Source organism: Stegastes partitus, unplaced genomic scaffold, assembly GCF_000690725.1.
Source record: "Stegastes partitus isolate 25-593 unplaced genomic scaffold, Stegastes_partitus-1.0.2 Scaffold116, whole genome shotgun sequence".
NCBI classification, from domain to species: domain Eukaryota; kingdom Metazoa; phylum Chordata; class Actinopteri; family Pomacentridae; genus Stegastes; species Stegastes partitus.
In genome coordinates, this window is record NW_007577847.1 from 665893 (window position 1) to 685807 (window position 19915).

Sequence of the window (19915 nt, forward strand, 5' to 3'; positions counted from 1 at the left end):
TGTGCTGTAACAATCAAATTTCCCCTTGGGGATTAATAAAGTCTTTCTATTCTATTCTATATTGTACTAGAACACTGCATGCCCCTGTGTTCCCTTCTTGGAAGCTGCTGGAACTGTAAATTTCTCTTGGAGATGAATAAAGTATCTATCTATCTATCTATCTATCTATCTATCTATCTATCTATCTATCTATCTATCTATCTATCTATCTATTCTATTCTATTCTAAGTATGAAAAAGTGAATCCCATTTCCCGCCACTAGAGGGCGACATGGCCGCGAATACATTGTTTTTGTTGATGTACAGTGATATTGCATGCATGGTGTGATTCTCTTACGTGGCCTTGAACAGATTGGCTGGATGTGCTCTGATTTAGACTCACTGCAACAGTGACAGGGCAAATGTAGCATTTTAGCGTTTGAAATGGACGACCAGAGGTGCACAGCTCGCCTCTGTGTTTGTAGGAGCTCAAAAGGTCTTGTCCAGTTGCTTGTGTGGAACATTTTAGTGAAAAAAAGCAAACTACGTTAGGTCCATCATTACCTTTTTGAAGCAAGAATATTTTCAGATTGATAAATCCTGGATTTAATGTATGTTTAAAAGAAATATCTCACACCAGTTGCTTTTTTTAAAGCAAAATATTGCAAAAGAACAAGTGCAGAAGCTGTAATGTCAATAAAATGTGAAAACAGGGACATCTGCATAGTACATAACATCCTCTAAGATATTTGTCATCTAGTGTAAGTATGGAAACAAATATTTAGGTTAAAGCATGCCTGGAGGAGGACTTACACCAGAAATATTAGCTGCCTATATATATAAATATGAAATATCTACATAATAATAACAACAATGTAGATCTAGGGCACTGAAAGCGGAAATACGGTGACATCACCAGACATTTGATCGATATGTTGCCAAAATAAATACACATTTTTCATTAAATGAGCCACATTGATACCCAGTACAATGATGAAAGAACGACTGCAGACGCTGTAATGTCAATAAAATGTGAAAACACGGGCATTTGCGTAACCGACATCCTCTTAGATATTTGTCATCTAACGGACGTAAGGGAAAGAAGAAGAAAAAAAAAAACAGTGGGGCAAATCCGCTCTGAACGCTCATTGGTCGAGAAATATGGAATCAGATGACGTAGCAGTTCCGGGTTTCTAGGTCCCACCGAAAAGGTAACTTTCGGTCATTTCTGGGCTGAGACACGACTGACCGGGTTTTCCTCCACGGAAGGTAAGAATGCCTCAAGCCTGCGAGTTAAGCAGGGGGGTATCACTCTCTTGCTTGCCACCGTAATCTTATTACCGCCTTTATCCCTTTGTTGATTTGTGTTAGTGTTAATTTGTGCGGTCAATACGTGAGCAGCTTCCAGCTACATCCTCGGCGCGGCTAACGTTAATCAACTTCCCAACCGTCCTCAGAAGCTGTGCCCACAACGTGGCGGCTTTTGTCATCATTTCGTCTGTCATCCCGCTCTTCACCCATTGTCAGATAGCCGGTTTATAGCGAGGCTGAATTTGCCCCCCACAGGTTAGCTTGTTTTCACGATGGACTATTCTGGAAGATTGCTGTTTTGCGCTTTGATTTATAGCTTTGTGCGGGTTTTGAACATGATGTGACACAAGTAGAAGCGTTGATGCCCACAGTGAATGTGGGCAATTTCTTGATATAAAATCACAGTTTATTCATGTATTTTGAGGATTTATAGCAATTTTCGTCCAAAATGGGTACTTATTGTTGCCATGGAAATGTGTGTACGGTGGGTTTTGTTTATCGCACCGTGTTGCCTTTATTGAAACACAGGTGTGCCAGGACATTTGCATTTAACCGCGCACACCGGGAAACCATTTAGCCTTTTCTGTTATCAATTCAAATCATATAAGAGGAAAAACAAAGTCTCTGAAGTCATTTATCAGCGCTTGGACTTATAGAGAGAAATGCATGACATGTGTGCTTTTATTATACAGAAATGTTTTTTTTTTGTCTTATTAACCATTTTTTCCCAGTGAACTGAAATGCACCATGAATGAAAAAAACCCACAAAAAAGTCAGGATTTCTGGGAAACAGAATTTTCATCACCAACTTTTATTCACCTTATCCGAAGGACTGCCAGATTTTCTTTTTTATAAATATACAGGCATGTGTGACGTGTATTGGAGTTGTGATTCACCTAGAAGTGAATCACACTGAGTGTACGGTGATGCCTTCAGGACAGGGAGGGTCGGTTACTTCACTTAATTCTTTCATAATGTCGGTGATGCTGCTTACTAGACACAGAGTGTTACTACATATAGCAAAAGGCTCTTTTTCTGTCCGTTTTTGTCGGAATTATGCTGTTCCTTGTCTGTTTTAATTAACATTAAAGTAGGTCCCACCTAATAGTCAGCAGCTGTAAGCTACAATTACTTTTACAACTTGTGTGTCTTGACATTCCTTTTCGAGTGTTCATCTGGCTCTGTCACAAAAGGAGTGTTTCAGTTGGATGTTCAACGATATTTAAAATTAGTGTTTAATTGCGATCAGTTTTAACTCCTTCCCCTCCTCTGCACTATGGGGTTATTAGAGGGCGAAGCTTGACCTGGAGTGGCCTTTCGCTGACCACCGAGTGGGGTGAGCTTCAAGAGTATTGTCATTGGTTGTCAGTGGCTCGATCCTCTTCAGCCTAACTCGCAGGGCTGTGGTCATTGGACAGTATCCAGTGTGGTCAGAGGGACCAAGTCTGCTTCGTCCTCAGCGACCTTTAGGATAACTTGCCCTTTTTTTTTGTTGAAAGGCAGACAGGTGTTTCAGAACAAGGGAGGGGCCTTGTACTGTTGAAAGGCATCCTCCTAGGAGGCTGTCCATATATTAAAAGCTTACAGACACACAACGGCTGTTTGGTACAGAGCAAGAGCGCAAGTAAGTCATTCTCTGATGAGTGTTAGTCAGCGTACAGTCCTGGAAAAAGAGGTAGTCAGAGGATTGGGTTTAAATGCCTTTCAGGTACTGATAGTTGTAAGTACCTGACTTTTTTCTTCTTTTTTTAATTTACAAATCACTGTTTTGTCAGATTTCTATTTCTTCTTCTTTTCTGTGTAGTCTGCCACCAGACAGACTTAGGTAACCAGCCGACTTCCCCTTTGAAGCAGCTATTGGCATGTGACTGATTTGTGGGTGAAAGTCAATTTTAGACTTTCTGTGCTTTGGCTTTTAACTTGTAAAATTATTTGATTAATAGAAGTTGTGATTTTTTTGTCAGCAATTTCTAACCTAGTTTTCTGTTTTGTCCCAACTTTAGCTGAAACATCTGGGAAACAGTGGACCTAATATTTTCACACTACAGCTGTGGGAAAGTTAGCCTCGTGTGGGGGCCGACACAATTGTTCTTCCTCACCTCAGACATCTTTGGGACCCTTTGAAACTCGTTCCGTTTCGTAAATACTCTCCCAGAGAACAGCATGGGTCTCCAGTCAGACTCCACTCTCCATGCTATACTCCTCTCTCCAATTCACCTTCTGGTATGGCTGTACTCCATCCTCTCCTTCCTGCCTTGGTACTACATCACCGGAGCTGGCCAGAGGAAAGCTTTGTCCAAGCGGATAAAGGCCCGTTCCATTTCAGGCAGCGCAGAGGGACCATACCGCTCTGTGGACCACTTTGACTGCCTGGCGAGGGAAGACTTCCCAGGCAAGGACACACTGGATAAGCTATTCAACCATGCTGTACAACGCTTTGGAGAAGCTCACTGTCTCGGCACCAGAGATGTACTGAGTGAGGAGAACGAGATTCAGCCCAGTGGTAAAGTTTTTAAAAAGGTACGGATGTCTAGATTTAATTTCTTTTGGTAATAGATGCTTGGGAGGTCAAAATTGTCTAATGCTGTGACTCTTCTTTCCCCTGGTAGCTGATCCTGGGGGACTATAGATGGCTGTCCTACGATGAACTGGACTCCATAGTCAGTCAGTTTGGCAGTGGATTGGCTGCTCTGGGGCAGCAGCCCAAACACACCATCGCAATCTTCTGTGAAACCAGAGCAGAATGGATGATCACAGCCCAGGCATGCTTCAGACGCAATTTCCCATGTAAGTATGTCACTGTATGTACAGTGAAAGATGTTAGTCTTACAAAGTGTAAATATTGGCTTAACTGTGGTTTACTCACTGAGGTCTTTTACTCGTTGCAGTGGTGACATTCTATGCTACACTGGGAGAGGAGGCAATCGCATTTGGACTGAACGAGACTGGAGTTACACACCTCGTTACCAGCGCGGAGCTTCTTGAGAACAAACTCAAAGTGAGTTCATCTTTCACGGCCCATGTTCAGAGCTGCTCCTCCTGAGAACAAGAGAAGCAGTGATCGAATTATTATCTTAAAGCATCTTGTCCGTCTATATGAGTCACTTTATTACTATCATAAGATGATCACTTGGGACTGAGCAGATAATTAAGTAACCACGAAATTAGAACCTTGAAAAGTTCTGTGAATTATCCACAGCTATGTGGATGAATGAACGCTGTTGAGATGGGTTTCGGTGAGAACCATACTCGTGTAAAGTAATGAAAGACACTCAGTCTAGCTGTTCAGTCACATTCTTAAATGATGTTGCTTCCTGTTCTAAAAAAAAAAAAGAAGAAATTTGTTATAGCGGTTATATTCAACCTTTGCTTGTCATGCCAGTTTTATAATGGAAAACAACAAAGTGTGATCTGTGTCATTACAGAGAGAGTGTAAAAAAGGACAGGAAGGCAACGCTGGGTGAAATAGAGGATTTTTTCTGGACCCCTTGTATATATTTGTTTAAAATCTTTGCATTTCTTCAGAATTCTTTAGATAAGACTAAAAGAAAATGACCTAATGTAATGTGCAATGAAACACTTTCTAATAACATCAAAGTTGTTTTTTTTCTAGTCGACTAGTAGTTGTCGGTTCACGTCTTTAGTCGATTATTTATCACACATTTAGAACATTCATTTATTTGTGTACACATATATATTTTTTGGGCATCAGAAAATTATTTAAATTCCAGGGCTGAGAGGGGATATTGAAAGTAGGCTAACATTGTTAAGACTGTGCTACTTTTCAGAAGAAAAACAAAACCATAGCTAAGAATGAGCCTTTAAAATATTTATTTTACAAGCACATGCACAAAGCTGCAGCATCTCCAGCAGAAGTGACAATATTTATGAATGTGTCTAAAAATAAAAACCCAGCTAACACTGAACATTTGGGGAAAAGCCTAATCATATGGTGCATCTCAGGTCGAGAGACCGAAGCCAGCGAGCACACTGTCCTCTGTAGGTTATCACAGAGACTGTAGGACTCCACCTTCATGCTGCCATCAGTGTGTTTCCAGTCAGACAACACACCTAACATATCTGTGGTTCTTCCAGTGTTTAATTCCTGTGATTAACAGGTCAGCCAACTGCCAATTATAAAGATAATTCTTCTTCATATGGGCCAACAAATCCTTTAAGATCATTTATCAAAGGGGGATCATGTAAGTGGGCCTCCCGTTGTGATACCAGCATTGTCTGCTTTTTTCTCCCCAGAATGTGCTGCCACAGATCCCAAAACTGAAGCATGTGATCTACGTAGACCAGAAGAAGATGAACACAGAAGGCTACCCAGCAGGACTTTCCATCCACAGCATGCAGGCCGTACAAGAGCTGGGCAAGCTGCCTGAGAATCGTGCGTATCTCACTGACTCACCCTGATTCTGTTTTTTTTTTTGTTTTTTCTTCTCAAATTCAGTGGGGAAAAACCTCACGCATACAGTGCAAGACAATGACTGTTTTGTTTGTCCCGCAGTGGAGAGACCAATTGTGAAGCCCGAGCCGTCCGATCTGGCCGTGGTGATGTACACCAGTGGCTCTACTGGCAGACCCAAAGGAGTCATGATTATCCACAGTAACCTAATTGCAGGAATGACAGGCCAGTGTGAACGCATTCCCGGACTTGGGTGAGTTTAAGTCGTAGTCGGAATTTACGATTTTAGCAAAACCTAAACACAACAGGAATGCTTCTGCCGTTCTCTGGCGTTTACTGAATCTCACATATCTCCAGTGTTTGAAAATTTGCTGCCAAAAGCACACACCAGGCAGATAACAGTAGAATTTTCCGTGTAAGTTTGCGTGGGAATAAGCTTATAGATTAACCCACCATTCGCCAGACATCCAGAGGAGGGGTAGATGGAACATTTGTGAGGCTTGTATATTTTAAACAGTAAACTGAGGAAACACTCTCAAACATTTGGAAATTGAGAAGAGGAACAAAAAACATGTCGTAACTGCAACCCTATCTGTCTCTTCCCTGTGCCCTGCCAGACCTGATGATACTTACATAGCCTATCTGCCCCTGGCTCACGTTTTGGAAATGACAGCTGAGATCTCCTGCGTCACATATGGCTGCCGAATCGGCTACTCGTCGCCCCAGACGCTGTCGGACCAGGTAAGAAGCAGCACCAGTGGCGGCTGGTGAAAATTTTTGTTGGAGGGGCGCAGTATGCAAATGACCTTTTTTTTTTCTTTTCAAATCAGAAGTGGGAATATGAGTAGCATCAGACACAACTATTTATAGGAATGCAAATTGTCTACCTTTGGAGGATATTCTAATTATAATCTGATTTAAGATTATCAAGACTTACAAGAACTAAATTTCAAAACCACTCATCAAACTTTCATCAATTTTTACAGGATCTGTACAAACTCAAACACAAAACATAAATAATGAAAAAAAAAAAAAAAACACTATTCAGGGCTCCAGACTAACTTTTTCACTGGTAGCACCAGTACGACCCACTTTCTCATTTTGTCGCACCTCCCACCTGGTCAAAGGCAAACATATGACTTGCTGAACATTTCCTTATCGATAGACGCTACAATTTACTGATGCTCCCTGAATGCCCCACATGTGGTAGCTGCTGTTGGTGGCTGTGGTGTGCTCTGACAGGTGTGTGACCAAAAACGACTTTAAAAATAACAAACTAGGGCGTTCTCATGTCACATTTGTCCGTGGTTAAACTCAGTTACATGTATTCTACACGTGGTCTTTTCTTCATTCACATCACGGGCGATGCATTAAGCCGTCACGACAGTAGCTGTGATCTAGTTGCAGAGGAGGGGAAAGGCCGTGACGGTGTCAGAAAGTACAGTCGTAAGAACGTCAAAGGACAGTTTTGATATCCAACCACAGATGAGCAAATAAAAGAAAAAAATAATTGGCTTACAGCAAAAGTGGATGGGTCTGGGACGCACCTAGTTGTGCCCCGTGAGGAAGTCTAGCTGCCAATCAGAGCCCGGGTCAAGGTCACATGATCCTGAAAAGTTTTTCGCGCTACATACACACTCATGTGGCCAGCGCCCCGCATCCAGGAAGTGTAAAGTTAGTAAACACGCAGGAAAGACTAGTATTAAATCTGTTAATAATACAAATGTTGTTAATAAAGCAAAAGAGTGTGAACGTTATTATTAATTTTATTATTTTCTTATAATTAAATCACTGAGCAGCACCAACCCCGGATTACATTGTATTTGTCCACGTGTATGTGTTATTTCTCAATAATCTAAGTCAGTGTAGTTACTAATGCTCCTCCTCCTTATTACTATTAGCTTAGTCATTTTTATAATCACTGACTTTGTCTGTTTTGCCTTCTAGTCCACTAAGATAAAGAAAGGAAGTAAAGGTGACTCTTCCGTGCTCAGACCCACCTTGATGGCAGCTGTCCCAGTAAGAATCCTGTGTTATGTTCTTCTTTTTCTGTCTCTTCTCCTCTTCTCTGGTCTTACTCCTTCCACATTACTTTTTAAACAAACAAAAAAAAAACACCTTATTAAGTGTATAAACAAACCCTCTATGCTTTCTCCTAAAAAAGGAAATCATGGATCGCATCAACAAGAACGTGATGAGCAAAGTGCAGGAAATGAGTTTCATTCAGAAGACGCTGTTTACACTGGGCTACAAATATAAGCTCGAGCAGATCAAGAGGGGCTATGACGCACCACTCTGCAATGCGTAAGAAATCACTCCGTTCTTTTCCGTACCGTGACACCGAGCGGTAATTATGTGGGTTTTTAACTCAGAAACAAACACGCCGTCATCTGTCTCTGCAGCTTGCTTTTCCGGAAAGTTAAGAAACTGCTGGGAGGACGGGTGAGGATGATGCTGTCTGGAGGAGCCCCCCTGTCCCCAGTCACTCAGAGATTTATGAATGTATGCTTCTGTTGCCCAGTGGGTCAGGGCTACGGCCTCACTGAAACCTGTGGAGCTGGCACCATCACAGAAGGTACGATGAGAGTTAAAGTGTAGCATAGGGAGTGTTTAAAGATGGGAATGATTAGCTATGTTGTTAAGACCTTGTTTGACATTTTTACAGTTGTGGATATCAGCACCAGTCGTGTCGGCGCGCCTCTTATTTGCTGTGAAATCAGACTCAGGGATTGGGCTGAAGGTACGGCTGAGAAACCTGTCGCTACATGCTGTACTCACAGTAAAGAATGGAAAATATTTGTTTAATTGCAGGGTAATTACATGTTGCTGTTTTTAACTTCTCAGGTGGTTACACCAGCAAAGACGAGCCGAATCCAAGAGGAGAGGTCCTGATAGGAGGCCCCAACGTAACCATGGGGTACTACAGGAACGAAAGCAACGATCAGGACTTTTTTGTGGATGAAAACGGGCAGAGATGGTTCTGCACCGGAGATGTAGGAGAGATTTACCCAGACGGCTGTCTACAAATAGTGGGTGTGTATATTTGTTCTCTAACCAGTTTGCCCTCAATACCATTCTCCGGTGTACAAAAGGCGAAACCATTCATGCCTCATTTTTTGGACGGGATCCATGTTCTGTGCTATTGTAACTTCTGACAGGTTGTTTGCACTTGTTTAGAAATGGCTGTGAACGCATATTTATATTCTCGTTTAGACCGCAAGAAAGACTTGGTTAAGCTGCAGGCTGGAGAGTACGTGTCACTTGGGAAAGTCGAATCTGCTCTGAAGAGCTGCACTCTCATAGACAACATCTGCGCATACGCCAACAGGTGAGTGAGTTCCTCCAGTTTATTTAGGAAAAGTTGAAGTTACAGGAAAATGTGATTTAGTGTCGTGTTTCTTCCACATCAATGGATGCAAATGCTGAATCTCGGAATTAGAAAATTGCTAAAAAATAATAATAAAATCAAGTGACAGTTTTTATGAGCTGTTCTCAAGACATCTATGCACTCATTAGCCACAACAGGTAAAACCACTGACAGGTGAAATAATAACATTGTCCCATTATAATGCCACCTATAAAGAGATCTTAGCATCTCCAAAACACCAGATGTTGTTGGGTGTGCCCAGTATGCTGTGGTTGGTATGTAGCAAAACGGGTTCAAAAAAGGACAACCGCTGGATGGGTAACAGGGTCATGGGTGTTCACGCCTAATTGATGCACACGGGGAGTGAACGATGCGGTCCGATCCCACAGAAGAGCTACTGTTGCACAAAATGCTAAAAACCTTCATGCTGCTATGATACAAAAGTGCCAAAACACAGAGTTCACAGTGGGTCGGTGGCTGTGTAGAGGGCTTCTTTTCCATTGCCTGAAGCACTTCACAATGAGTGTCTGAACTGAACCATTGAGCGATAGAAGAGGTCTGATGAATCACATTTTCTTCATGATGGATGGCTCTGTGTGTGTGTGTGTGTGCGCCTCGTTTACCTGCAGAAGAGATGGCAGCAGGTTGCATTGTGGGAAGAAGGCAGCCAGCAAAGGCTGTGTGACGCTGTGGGCAATACTTTTGCAGACCCCTTCGTGACAGTGTTACCTGATGGCAATGTTTGCTCTCAGCAGGATAATGTTACCTGCCACACTGGAACAAAAAAAAACAGTTTACGACTAGTTTGAGGAACATGACAGGGAGGTACAGGTGTTGACAAGGTCTATAAATTTCCCTGATCCAGCGTCTGCGGGATGTACTAGAAAAACAAGTCTGATCTGTGGTGAGCCACCCCTTGACTTGCCACACTGAATGGATTTGCAGCTAATTCCTTGTAGTCAAATAACACCCGACACCTCAGAGTTGTTCTGGGTGGTTGAGGGGGGACTGGTTGTATTGGTGTACACAGTTAATGGCTTTCTTTTCTTTATTTGTTTCTTGACTCTCTGGTAACTTTTACATGAGGGCCTCTCTAAGCAATGCCAGCTTTTACAACGATGACGTTCGTCTAGCAACACACAAATATGACAAACACTCACTCTTCAGATATTTGCCACCCTGCTCAGTCATTTGGAGGAAATTTCCTCAATCATAAGTTTTGTGCCCAACACAAAAGTATATTGCTTTTCACTTTAAACCTGCTGATGTCCATTTCAATCCATTTTGATATACTAATTGACCAAAGGCAATATGGCTCAAGTAATAATTACATATGGCAGGGGTAAACACGAAAAATATATCGTCATTCATGTATAACTGCTGTTATTGGGTTCTGATCTATATTGTGAATCATTATACACTGTATAGAAAGTTGCGTAATGCTTCCCCCCCTTAAAATATTACTTACAGTTCAGTCTAATTCAATACATCCCCTGAATATCAACCAGGTGTGTTCTGTTCTCTGGTTTATCAAAGTGTCATAATTTCATCTTGAGCCTTTTTTAAACATTTTCTTGCGTAAATAAGGAATGACCCACATCACCCGGCCCTTCCCCGGACTCCTCATACTAACAGTTACTCATTCTAGCAGTAGGCGTACAGAGAGAGGGAGTGAGAGAGAGTTATTTCTCAACTTTCCCAGCCCAGATGTTGACCTTTGCGCCACCGCTTGTGCCATTCCACGTCAACCGACATTTCGATTGCATTCATCGTTTTTCCTCAGCTGACATTCGGCCTCCTTGCTTTGTTTAAACTCCAACTAACACTTCAAACTGTTTCAGAACTTCACATCAAAACAACAAGGAATCCTCTAGAGCCCTCATAAATCTAACAACTTCCACTGCTCATACACAATTACCGCCAACAGCTTTCAGGGCTTATACTTGAGACAGCGCTGCTACGTTTCTGTGCATACACTTGTACTGCCACTGAATACTTTCAAGACTTCCACTGAATGTATCACCTACACTCTGGCTGACATCTGAACCCGTGAACCAACACTTCAGCTTCATTCAGTCATAGCAGTTATACTCTCAGCACTTTCCTTTTCACGATTTAACTATTAACTTAAATGCAAATATTCAGCGTCAAGCATTCATATGATTTTGTCTAACTTCAGCCTTTTCCTTACCTCTTGTCAACCTTGTATCATTCATCCTTGCAGTGACCAGAACTACGTGATCAGCTTTGTGGTTCCCAACCAGAAAAAGCTGATGGAACTGGCCAAACAGAGGAGCATCGTGGGAACATTTGAGGAGATCTGCACCCACCCTGACATGGAACGAGAGGTTCTGAAGGCGATCAAGGAGGTCGCTGTTAACAGTAAGAGTTGATGTCTTTTCATGATGTCGTGCTTTCATACATGCTTCTCACTCCAGTGCTCGTGTTCGTCCTGCGTTTTTCTGCCGCGCTATTGGCGAAAAACGCAAATTATTCATGAGTATGGGTGAACATCACTCTTCTCTTCTCACTTTTAGTTAAACTCCAGCGATTCGAGATTCCGGTGAAAGTGCATCTGAGTCCAGAGCCGTGGACCCCTGAGACGGGTCTTGTCACGGATGCGTTCAAGCTGAAGAGGAAAGAGCTGAAGAACCACTATCTCCACCACATAGAGAGAATGTACGGCGGGAAGTAACTTCGACGGTTCGACTCGGGAGTCTCCATTGTCACCATAACCACTGTTTCGATATGTAAATAATTGTCCTGGTACCCAGGTTTAGGCTGTTTATGTCCCACAGGCTTGAACACGTCTAGAGGAGAAAAGCTAAAGCTGTAGATAGTTGTAGCTGTCGATCCATACGTGCTGCTTTCTAGTTGTGTGTAGAAGTTTTGATTGTCCAGGAGACGCACCGAAGTGGCATCTCTTTGTTTCATGAAAAGGGTCTGAGACCGTTACAACAGCACTCAACTGCCATCCACTCCAGTCCGTTGGCACTCAGTTTGTAGCTGATTAAAAATACCACTGTCGTCCATACGTTGCTGACGCTTTGTTGTTACTTCCTTTGAAAAATATTAACAGAGGCCATCATCACGGAGGCTTGTAATGCTCTTTTGTAAAGTCGGAGTACTGGTGTTACTGTGCCTTCTGTCTGCAGTGCTTGTGTAGTCAAGCAGAAGTCGGCGGCAACTAGATAAAAACTACATGTGTGTTTGTTACAAAAGTGGCTAAGCTGCCATGTTGTTTACTTGTGACCTAAGGAAAAACACCCCCACCCCCACTCAGAGATACAGACATGGATCTTCAACAAAAAAGCACTTGTGTTCATGTCTGCTTTTCCACTCCCCCCCACCCCCTACCAATGACGATTTATTTATGCTTTTGTTGTTGTACTGACTTATTCAGAAAGGAAGACCAAAATGTGTAAACTTCAACGACTCAGGAAGATAAGCAAATGTTTTAATATATGAAATTGTCAAATAGTGGGGTTGCTTGTACAGAAACACTTCTGCCAGAATTCTTGTGGGGCACCTTATTTATTGAAGAGCAAGCATGTTTAACTACAAAAAATGCTCCTTATCAGAACTCGTATACTGTAATACTGTGCTTACTTTACCTCAGTTAACAGGTTCATGTACAATTTGGTATCAAAAGATGATCTGAACTCGAGTCGGTTCATTCTAGTACCATAGGAGTGTTTTCTATGTATTTTTCCAAGTATTGTCGTGCTGATGGATTTGCATCGTAGAAACTTTAAGGACACGGACAATGACAGCCACTTTACAGTTGTGTGGTGAACCTATTTGTATTTATTACTCCATCATTATGGTCACATGCCTTGTTCAACATTTCAGAAATAAACATCTTTTCGTATGAAGTGTGGTTCGACTTGCTTTATACCAAAAATATAAAAAAAAAACAACATGCAGCGTGTACAAAATCCAGCTTTTATTACTCTCAGCTATTCCAGTCTTGAAATCGAAAACAGTCACTAGCAATCTTCCAAACAGGCTGGTCATTGTTGGTCGAAGCCTGAGCCGTTAGAAGAAAGTTCTGGTTGAAGAAGCGCTGTTTGTTGCCTTCAAACTTGACCGTCCCACCGGTCACCACGAGCAGTGTGGTCTGGCCTTGAGTTGCTTGTTCTGTGAGTAGAGAAAGGTCAGACTGGTGGTGAACTGGCACGTCTCCATCAGTTTTAAATGACAGACCTCACCTTGATGTTGTCAAACTTAAAACTGCTTCCTATGTTAATCCCTTGATTCACAATTACACAGATCTTTTTTTACTCTTGGAAACACACTCAAAAATCACTAATAAGACTACAAAATCTCGCTCCACTGACCGTGAACTGGCTGACAATCCAGCGTGTGAACTTGGAACTCGCTGGATGGCAGCGACTCAAAAAACTCCCCGAGAGCCTCCTGTCCCGACACGGCATTCCCGTTCCACACCAAGGTCGCCTTGTCTAGGTAGAGCCGGGTCAAGTTCTACAACATCAGAGCCGGCGGATAATGATTGTTAGGAGCAGCATGACATTAACCAAAAGGAACATGCTGTGTGTGCTACATTAAGAGCCACAGCTGCCTCTGGAGGACAATACTGATATTGTTCTTTGAGGAAAAACGATATCTGATAATGTCGCAAGATTCATGTATTTTTTTTAGTAAGTGGGATTTGAACATTGAAAAATTATCACTGATCTCTGGTGAGCAAACTATGTGAGATAATCCATGTCAATTCAAACTTCTTTTTTTTCTAAATCTCTACACCTCAATTTTTATTTTATTTTTTTTGTGGTAAAAGATAAATCAATATGATAGAAAATATTACCAAACTAAATATTAGAGCCATTACAGAGCAGCTTTAGGGGTTCAACTGAATGCTGAGAAATGTTATATTCATATCATTTTGCCCATGAGAACAGAAATGCGTTTGGTCTTCAATGTTCTGGTCAGTTTGGCAACATGTAATGGGAATTTCTGAGCGACACATCTACAATCCTATCTGACCTGACAACACCCAGCAGGCCAATATCCAGACCTCACCTTTCTCTTATCATCTGTGGCATCGTGTCATTTGAATACAGCTGCATTTTACGGTTGCCTTTCACAGTCCCACGTCAAAGGAGTGTCTGTGTACCAGTCACACTGTCTGATTATTATCCTGTAAAACCACACCTGAGCAGGCTGTGAACAGCTCGAACACTTTGCATGTTGTGCTTGTGTGGCTACATGTAAAGCCTTTTCTGACTCTGATACAGAAAAGAGGATTAGTTCCATGGATCATTTATATGTTTATTCAGTGTAAATAATATAAAAATCATTTTCAATTTCTAACACTAATTAAAACATTCATATTATTCATATTTCATGTGTTTCAACAAACTAAGACCTCAAACACAAGAAAAATATGTATTGTAAAGCATGTAGAATAAGCTTCATATCACCCATTTATTTCTTATTTCACAGTATTTTCATTATGGAGAAAATGTGGAACTTGGATATGATATGTGGTGCTACAGTCAGCAGAAATCTGGACTTCCTTTTGCCGCTTTTGCTGAGGTTATGCCTGGAAATGAAAGTGCCTGCGCTGCATAATCCTGCATGACATCAACTACCATCATTAAATTAGTAATATTCACCCACTTAGTTTTCATATGCCAAATTTAGGGTGCATGATTTCTTCATCTACATGTTGAATTTATTTCTGACAAAACTGTTTCATAACTTGACCAACAAAGTGTTATTACATTTTGAGTTGTGACTATTTGAGGTACTCTGTTGCAGTGAAATTGAAATTTCTTGAGAAGTTCTTACACCTTAAGTAAATATTTTCAATTTCTTTCTAAAGTAACTTTTAAACATGTAAAAGCATTAACACAGGTGTGAAACTATTGGAATGAGATCTGTATGATCTGCCTAACAGTGTCAGATCTGGCAGAGGCTTGTACACAAAGTATATATCTGTCACCATAAGCGAGGGATACAACATTTTTAACAACCCACCACCTTCCAAATACCCTGTGTAATTAAAGCAAAAAGAGAGTTTTAACCCCCTTCTGTAAAAGTGGCTCTTATTGGATGAATACAATGAATTTTAAAAAAATAAAATAAAAAAGGGGATTTCAGCATCATGTAAGTACACTTTTCAACAAGGGAAAAAAAGATCAACATAAAGAAATGTGATGGGTCTGATTTGAATAGTTAAGAACTGTCTGAAAGAAGAAGAAAAAAAGTGTGTGTGTGTGTGATTATAAGTGTATAGTTGTCTATTTTTACTGAAAAGCCCAACCAGGAATGGGTGTTGAAAATCAGTTTAATGCTATACACTATATATGCAATACATCAGATGTTTTCTATGTAAAAATGCATGGTCCCTGACCAAATTAAATAAATTTAAAATTAAATTAAATTAAATTAAATTAAAACTAACTAACTAAACAAATAAATATAAAAATAAATAAACAAAAGTGCTGTGTATAGGCAGCAATGTAATTTACATCAAACATTCTGGCAATTTTGGACTCCGATGTCAAACAAATTGGCTGATATACACGCCAACATCTATATATCTGACTCTAGTGTTGGCCATGTATCAGTGCCCACATAAAATAAATTAATACAACACAAGAAGCTCACTGCTTACTATTGTTAGAACAAGACTCACCCTCCTTTTCTTATCCATGCAGTCGTAGTAAATGTTGACAAATTCTTCTGAATATCTGCACGACTGGTCGGCATGTGTCCTGAAATCCTGTGTGTGACAATCACGTAATTAAATCTAATAATTAAAACATTAAATTCAACTTGTGACAGCAGTATATGTGTTCGTGGTAACAGGCGCACATTGGACAACAGCTAGCCAGCTAGCTAGCTAGCTAGCTAGCAAAACACCACGACAGCTGGTTGCTTTGAGCATTAAAGTGCAGCGAAACACTCAAACTCACCAGCGTGCTCGCCATGAGGACTGAGATGTGTTTGGAACCAATACCGAGCTCTACTATCAGAAAAAAATAATGGGTATTCTTTAAAAGCAGCAGTTTAGGTTTTCTTTTTCTGGTTCAATTAGCTGCCTGCGCCGCCATTTTACTGCACGATTACTTCCGGGGCACCAGCGATACCTTTCAAAATAAAATGTTTATTTGAAATGCAGCTGCTTAACCAAAAGCTGGTAATCGTAAAATTTTAAAACAGTTGCTTTCACCTGTACATTATGTCTGTGGTGATGAATATGATTATTTTTTTTTGTCTTTTATGCTTTTTGTAGTGAAATAATTGCTTGCAATTTAAAGTGCAATCAGGCCTGATGTTTAAGATTATACAAGCTGCAAGTATGAATCGATTAGTTGGTAGCGACTTATGTAATCACCAAAATTAGTTAATTAATGTGCATATTTTTTATTATTTTTTTTTAAATTCTCTGATTGTAGTTTGTTAAACATAAATATTTGCAGGGTTTCTTTGATCGAATATAATGAAAACTGCATATCTCTGGGTTGTAGACAAACAAAGGCACTTGAGGATATAATCATGAGCTTTGAGAAACACTGATGATTTTTTTTTTTCTTTTTAGCATTTTCTGACATTGTAGAGACCAAACAACTGATCCAATCATACAGAATATAATCAACAGATTCATCAACAATGAAAATAATCAGTAGCAGCAACCCCAGATTACAGGCAATATAATAGTATTGTTCTAGTGTTTAGGCTGTTCGTGTGTCTAACATATTTGTTTCAACTATAATTAACATAGTTTATGTATAAGACTTTTTAAAGCAGCTATGGGCCATAATTTAAAAATGTAATTAAAAAAAATAAAGATAAAATCCCTATGAAATTAAAATTAAATCAAGTCATTTTGATGCATTAATAACATTTTAGTCACAACATGGGCTGCAGTCATTATCGACAAGTGGATATACAGCATTGTAGTAGCTTCTTTAAAAAAAGAAAGAAAGAAAGAAAGAAAGGAAAAAACTTTTTAAGCAAGTTTAAAAAAAAATGTATTGGTTGTTATTTAGCACATGGAGCAGATCAAATAATACAGACACAGTATAATGAGTTTTGGCAGGTTATCACTTTTTGGCAAAAACACGGTTTGCATTTTTTGTTCTTCTTTAATGAATTAATAGGAAAAACGGTTGAAAAAATAACGACTGAATCGACAGTATTCAGGGTCACTTCCTGTCGAGAGCTCGGCTGGTATTTTATTTTGAAGGGAAGAAAAGTCGACCCGTGAAGAAGTTCATAATTTCCTGAGTCATTGCGCCTCTGGTTCAAAACATCTCCGTAGAGTCTCCGGCACTGTGTGGTCCATGATGGAGGGTTCTGTCTCGGATGTGGAGGTCTGTAACTTCGCCTACACGGGACAGTTTGAGAAGCTCAGACAGTGTATCCTGTCCGATAAAACGCTCGCCTGCAAAACGGACCAGGTAAGAAAACATGACCCAGCAAAAACCTCTGAGGACTTTGTGTTTAACCCAACAAGAACTGAAACAACTGTGTGGTCTCAGGTCCGCAGAACCGCGCTGCACTGGGCCTGTTCTGCCGGACACACCAACATCGTGGAGTTCCTGCTCGACCTGGGGGTTGAAGTGAACATACAAGATGATGTGAGCACAGTTTCTGTTCAATATGACACTCTACTGTGTGTAAAGCAAAGCACTGTTATGTCTTTTTTTGATCCTCTAATGAGATATCTGCCCTTTAATTTGCTGCCAGGAATGCAGCTCCAGTGTTCTGATAATGTCACTGTGTGTGTTCTCCTCCACAGACTTGTTGGACTCCTCTGCACATCGCAGCATCTGCAGGCAGAGAAGACATCGTTAGATCTCTGATATCCAAAGGAGCTCAGCTGAACTCAGCCAACCACAACGGATGCACCCCTCTGCACTATGCGGCCTCCAAGGACAGATATGAGGTGAGGCTCCCGGCTGATGCAACATGGCTGGGGTTCAGAGGGGGCATAGTTCCTTACATGAACCTGACAGCAACTTAACAGGTCAGCTTCTTGTTTTGAACGACTATCCTGGTACCTGGAACTTAGCTGCTCCTCTGAACTAGTCTGACCTGCACCCAGTCACATTAGCGAATATGCATTTTATCATTAAATATAATTTTTAATAGCATTATTAGTCTGTTCATTTGCACGGACAGGTGCACCACCTGACGTTCTGGGGTTTGACAATCTAAAAAAGAAAAGAAAAGGATTATTGGAAAGTTCTGAAGATGTGTTCAAACTAAACATGTCATGAATTGGTTCAGTTATATTAGAAGGATATAATCCACTCGGACAAAAAAAATATGCATGTCATGTCATTGACCCACACACTAAGCGACAGTACCAGCTGTGTCAAGGGGTTTAAGAGAAGGCTTTTTCCACATATCGTCCTAAAACATCACAGAGAGAACAAAAGACAGTTTGCATTCCAAAATCAACACTGTTCTTCTTCACTCTGCTCCACAATTTCACATCTGTTAGGCTACGAACTGAAACCTCAGTAAAATCCAAACTTTACTGTAATGAAAACAGACTAACGGCTCAGATTAACGATACTCACCACGTAATCAGATTTGTTTTCCTTTATTTGATTAAATGTCAAGAGGAGCTGAAGTTCAGGTGTTGCTTCCAGTTGTTTGTAGGAGTCTTTCCTCTAAGCATCACACGGGCATTGAATTTTTAGTGTTTAGAAAATCTTACACAAGGATATTAGTTCATTTGGACAGTTTGATAAGCTACTATTAGTTAAGATAAAGTGTTTGTTATTGCGTTATTGTAAATCACAACACACGATCTACTGTCCAATCTAGCATGAACGACAAATATTTTATTCAGACCTGGGCTCTCAACAATTACTTTTGTCTGAAAGGCAGAATGCCNACGATTACTTCCGGGGCACCAGCGATACCTTTCAAAATAAAATGTTTACACTTTATTTGAAATGCAGCTGCTGAACCAAAAACTGGTAATGGTAAAATTTTAAAACAGCTGATTTCGCCTGTACATTATATCTGTGGTGATAAATATTATTATTTTTTTGTCTTTTATGTTTTTTGTAGTTGAATAATTGCGACCAAAGGAATGCTTGCAATTTAAAGTGTAATCAGGCCTGGTGTTTAAGATTATACAAGCTAAAATGATTAATTGATTAGTTGTTAGTGACTAAATTAATTGGGATAATTTGTTAAATAATGTACATATTTTTTATTTTTTTTAATTCTCTGATTCTAGTTTATTAAACATAAATATTTGCAGGGTTTCTTTGATCGAATATAATGAAAACTGAATATCTCTGGGTTGTAGACAAACAAAGGCACTTGAGGATATAATCATGAGCTTTGAGAAACACTGATGATTTTTTTTTTCTTTTTAGCATTTTCTGACATTGTAGAGACCAAACAACTGATCCAATCATGCAGAATATAATCAACAGGTTCATCAACAATTAAAACAATCAGTAGCCGCAACCCCAGATTACAGGCAATATAATAGTATTGTTCTAGTGTTTTGATTGTTAGTATATCCTTGTTTTAACTATAATTAACATAATTTATATATAAGATGGGCCATGATTTTTTTTTTAAAACCCTTATGAGTTAAATCAAGTCATTTTGATTTTTTTAATAACATTTGAGTGACAACATAGGCTGCAGTCATTATCGACAAATGGAAAATCGCATCATAGTAGCTTCTTTAAAAAAGAAAAGAAAGAAAGAAAGAAAGAGAAAAAAACCTTTTCAAGCAAGGTTAAAAAATCTTGGTTATTATTTAGCACATGGAGCAAATAAAATAATACAGACACACAGTATAGTGAGTTTTGGCAGGTTATCACTTTTTTTTTTTTTTTT

The 19915-nt window shown here is 40.1% G+C and overlaps 3 protein-coding genes across 6 annotated transcripts in view; 2 read left to right on the forward strand and 1 right to left on the reverse strand.

Moving 5' to 3' along the window:
* Window positions 1–1168: 1168 nt before the first annotated feature.
* Window positions 1169–12942, forward strand: acsl4a (acyl-CoA synthetase long chain family member 4a). 4 transcript variants are annotated; one of them, XM_008278134.1, is made up of 15 exons: window positions 1169–1247; window positions 3293–3809; window positions 3899–4076; window positions 4178–4287; window positions 5544–5682; window positions 5803–5953; window positions 6318–6441; window positions 7648–7719; window positions 7865–8004; window positions 8103–8275; window positions 8366–8440; window positions 8545–8733; window positions 8914–9028; window positions 11292–11449; window positions 11605–12942. In XM_008278134.1, the coding sequence occupies exons 2-15, from the start codon at window positions 3453–3455 to the stop codon at window positions 11760–11762; spliced, it is 2139 nt and encodes a 712-aa protein (XP_008276356.1). In that variant the 5' UTR covers window positions 1169–1247; window positions 3293–3452; the 3' UTR covers window positions 11763–12942. The 4 variants fall into 4 exon arrangements, with proteins under 4 accessions (XP_008276356.1, XP_008276357.1, XP_008276359.1 ...); XM_008278135.1 differs by lacking the exon at window positions 1169–1247 and adding an exon at window positions 1303–1544; XM_008278137.1 differs by lacking the exon at window positions 1169–1247 and adding an exon at window positions 2780–2913.
* Window positions 12943–12998: 56 nt separating this feature from the next.
* On the reverse strand, window positions 12999–16160 carry nxt2 (nuclear transport factor 2-like export factor 2). Its single transcript, XM_008278133.1, has 4 exons — window positions 16012–16160; window positions 15732–15818; window positions 13408–13552; window positions 12999–13207 (listed from the first exon to the last, which is right to left on the reverse strand). Exons 1-4 carry the CDS (start codon window positions 16024–16026, stop codon window positions 13023–13025), a joined length of 432 nt encoding a protein of 143 aa, XP_008276355.1. The 5' UTR covers window positions 16027–16160; the 3' UTR covers window positions 12999–13022.
* A 1145-nt stretch (window positions 16161–17305) lies between these two features.
* psmd10 (proteasome 26S subunit, non-ATPase 10) overlaps window positions 17306–19915 on the forward strand; it is a 9324-nt gene continuing 6714 nt past the window's right edge. The window contains exons 1-3 of the mRNA XM_008278139.1: window positions 17306–17499; window positions 17581–17679; window positions 17841–17987. Coding sequence (XP_008276361.1) covers window positions 17383–17499; window positions 17581–17679; window positions 17841–17987 — 363 coding nt within the window. The 5' untranslated portion in view covers window positions 17306–17382. The remainder of the gene's footprint in view (window positions 17500–17580; window positions 17680–17840; window positions 17988–19915) is intronic.

Bases quoted from the DNA above. Each gene is read 5' to 3' on its own strand.
- acsl4a (XM_008278134.1), top strand. From the start codon at position 3,453: ATGGGTCTCCAGTCAGACTCCACTCTCCATGCTATACTCCTCTCTCCA. The intron at 4,288-5,543 runs GTGAGTTCATCT...TTTTCTCCCCAG, and splicing joins TTCTTGAGAACAAACTCAAA to AATGTGCTGCCACAGATCCC. The intron at 8,276-8,365 runs GTACGATGAGAG...ACATTTTTACAG, and splicing joins AGCTGGCACCATCACAGAAG to TTGTGGATATCAGCACCAGT.
- nxt2 (XM_008278133.1), bottom strand. The intron at 13,553-15,731 runs GTGAGTCTTGTT...CTGATGTTGTAG, and splicing joins GCATGGATAAGAAAAGGAGG to AACTTGACCCGGCTCTACCT. The intron at 13,208-13,407 runs GTCAGTGGAGCG...CTCTACTCACAG, and splicing joins GGATTGTCAGCCAGTTCACG to AACAAGCAACTCAAGGCCAG.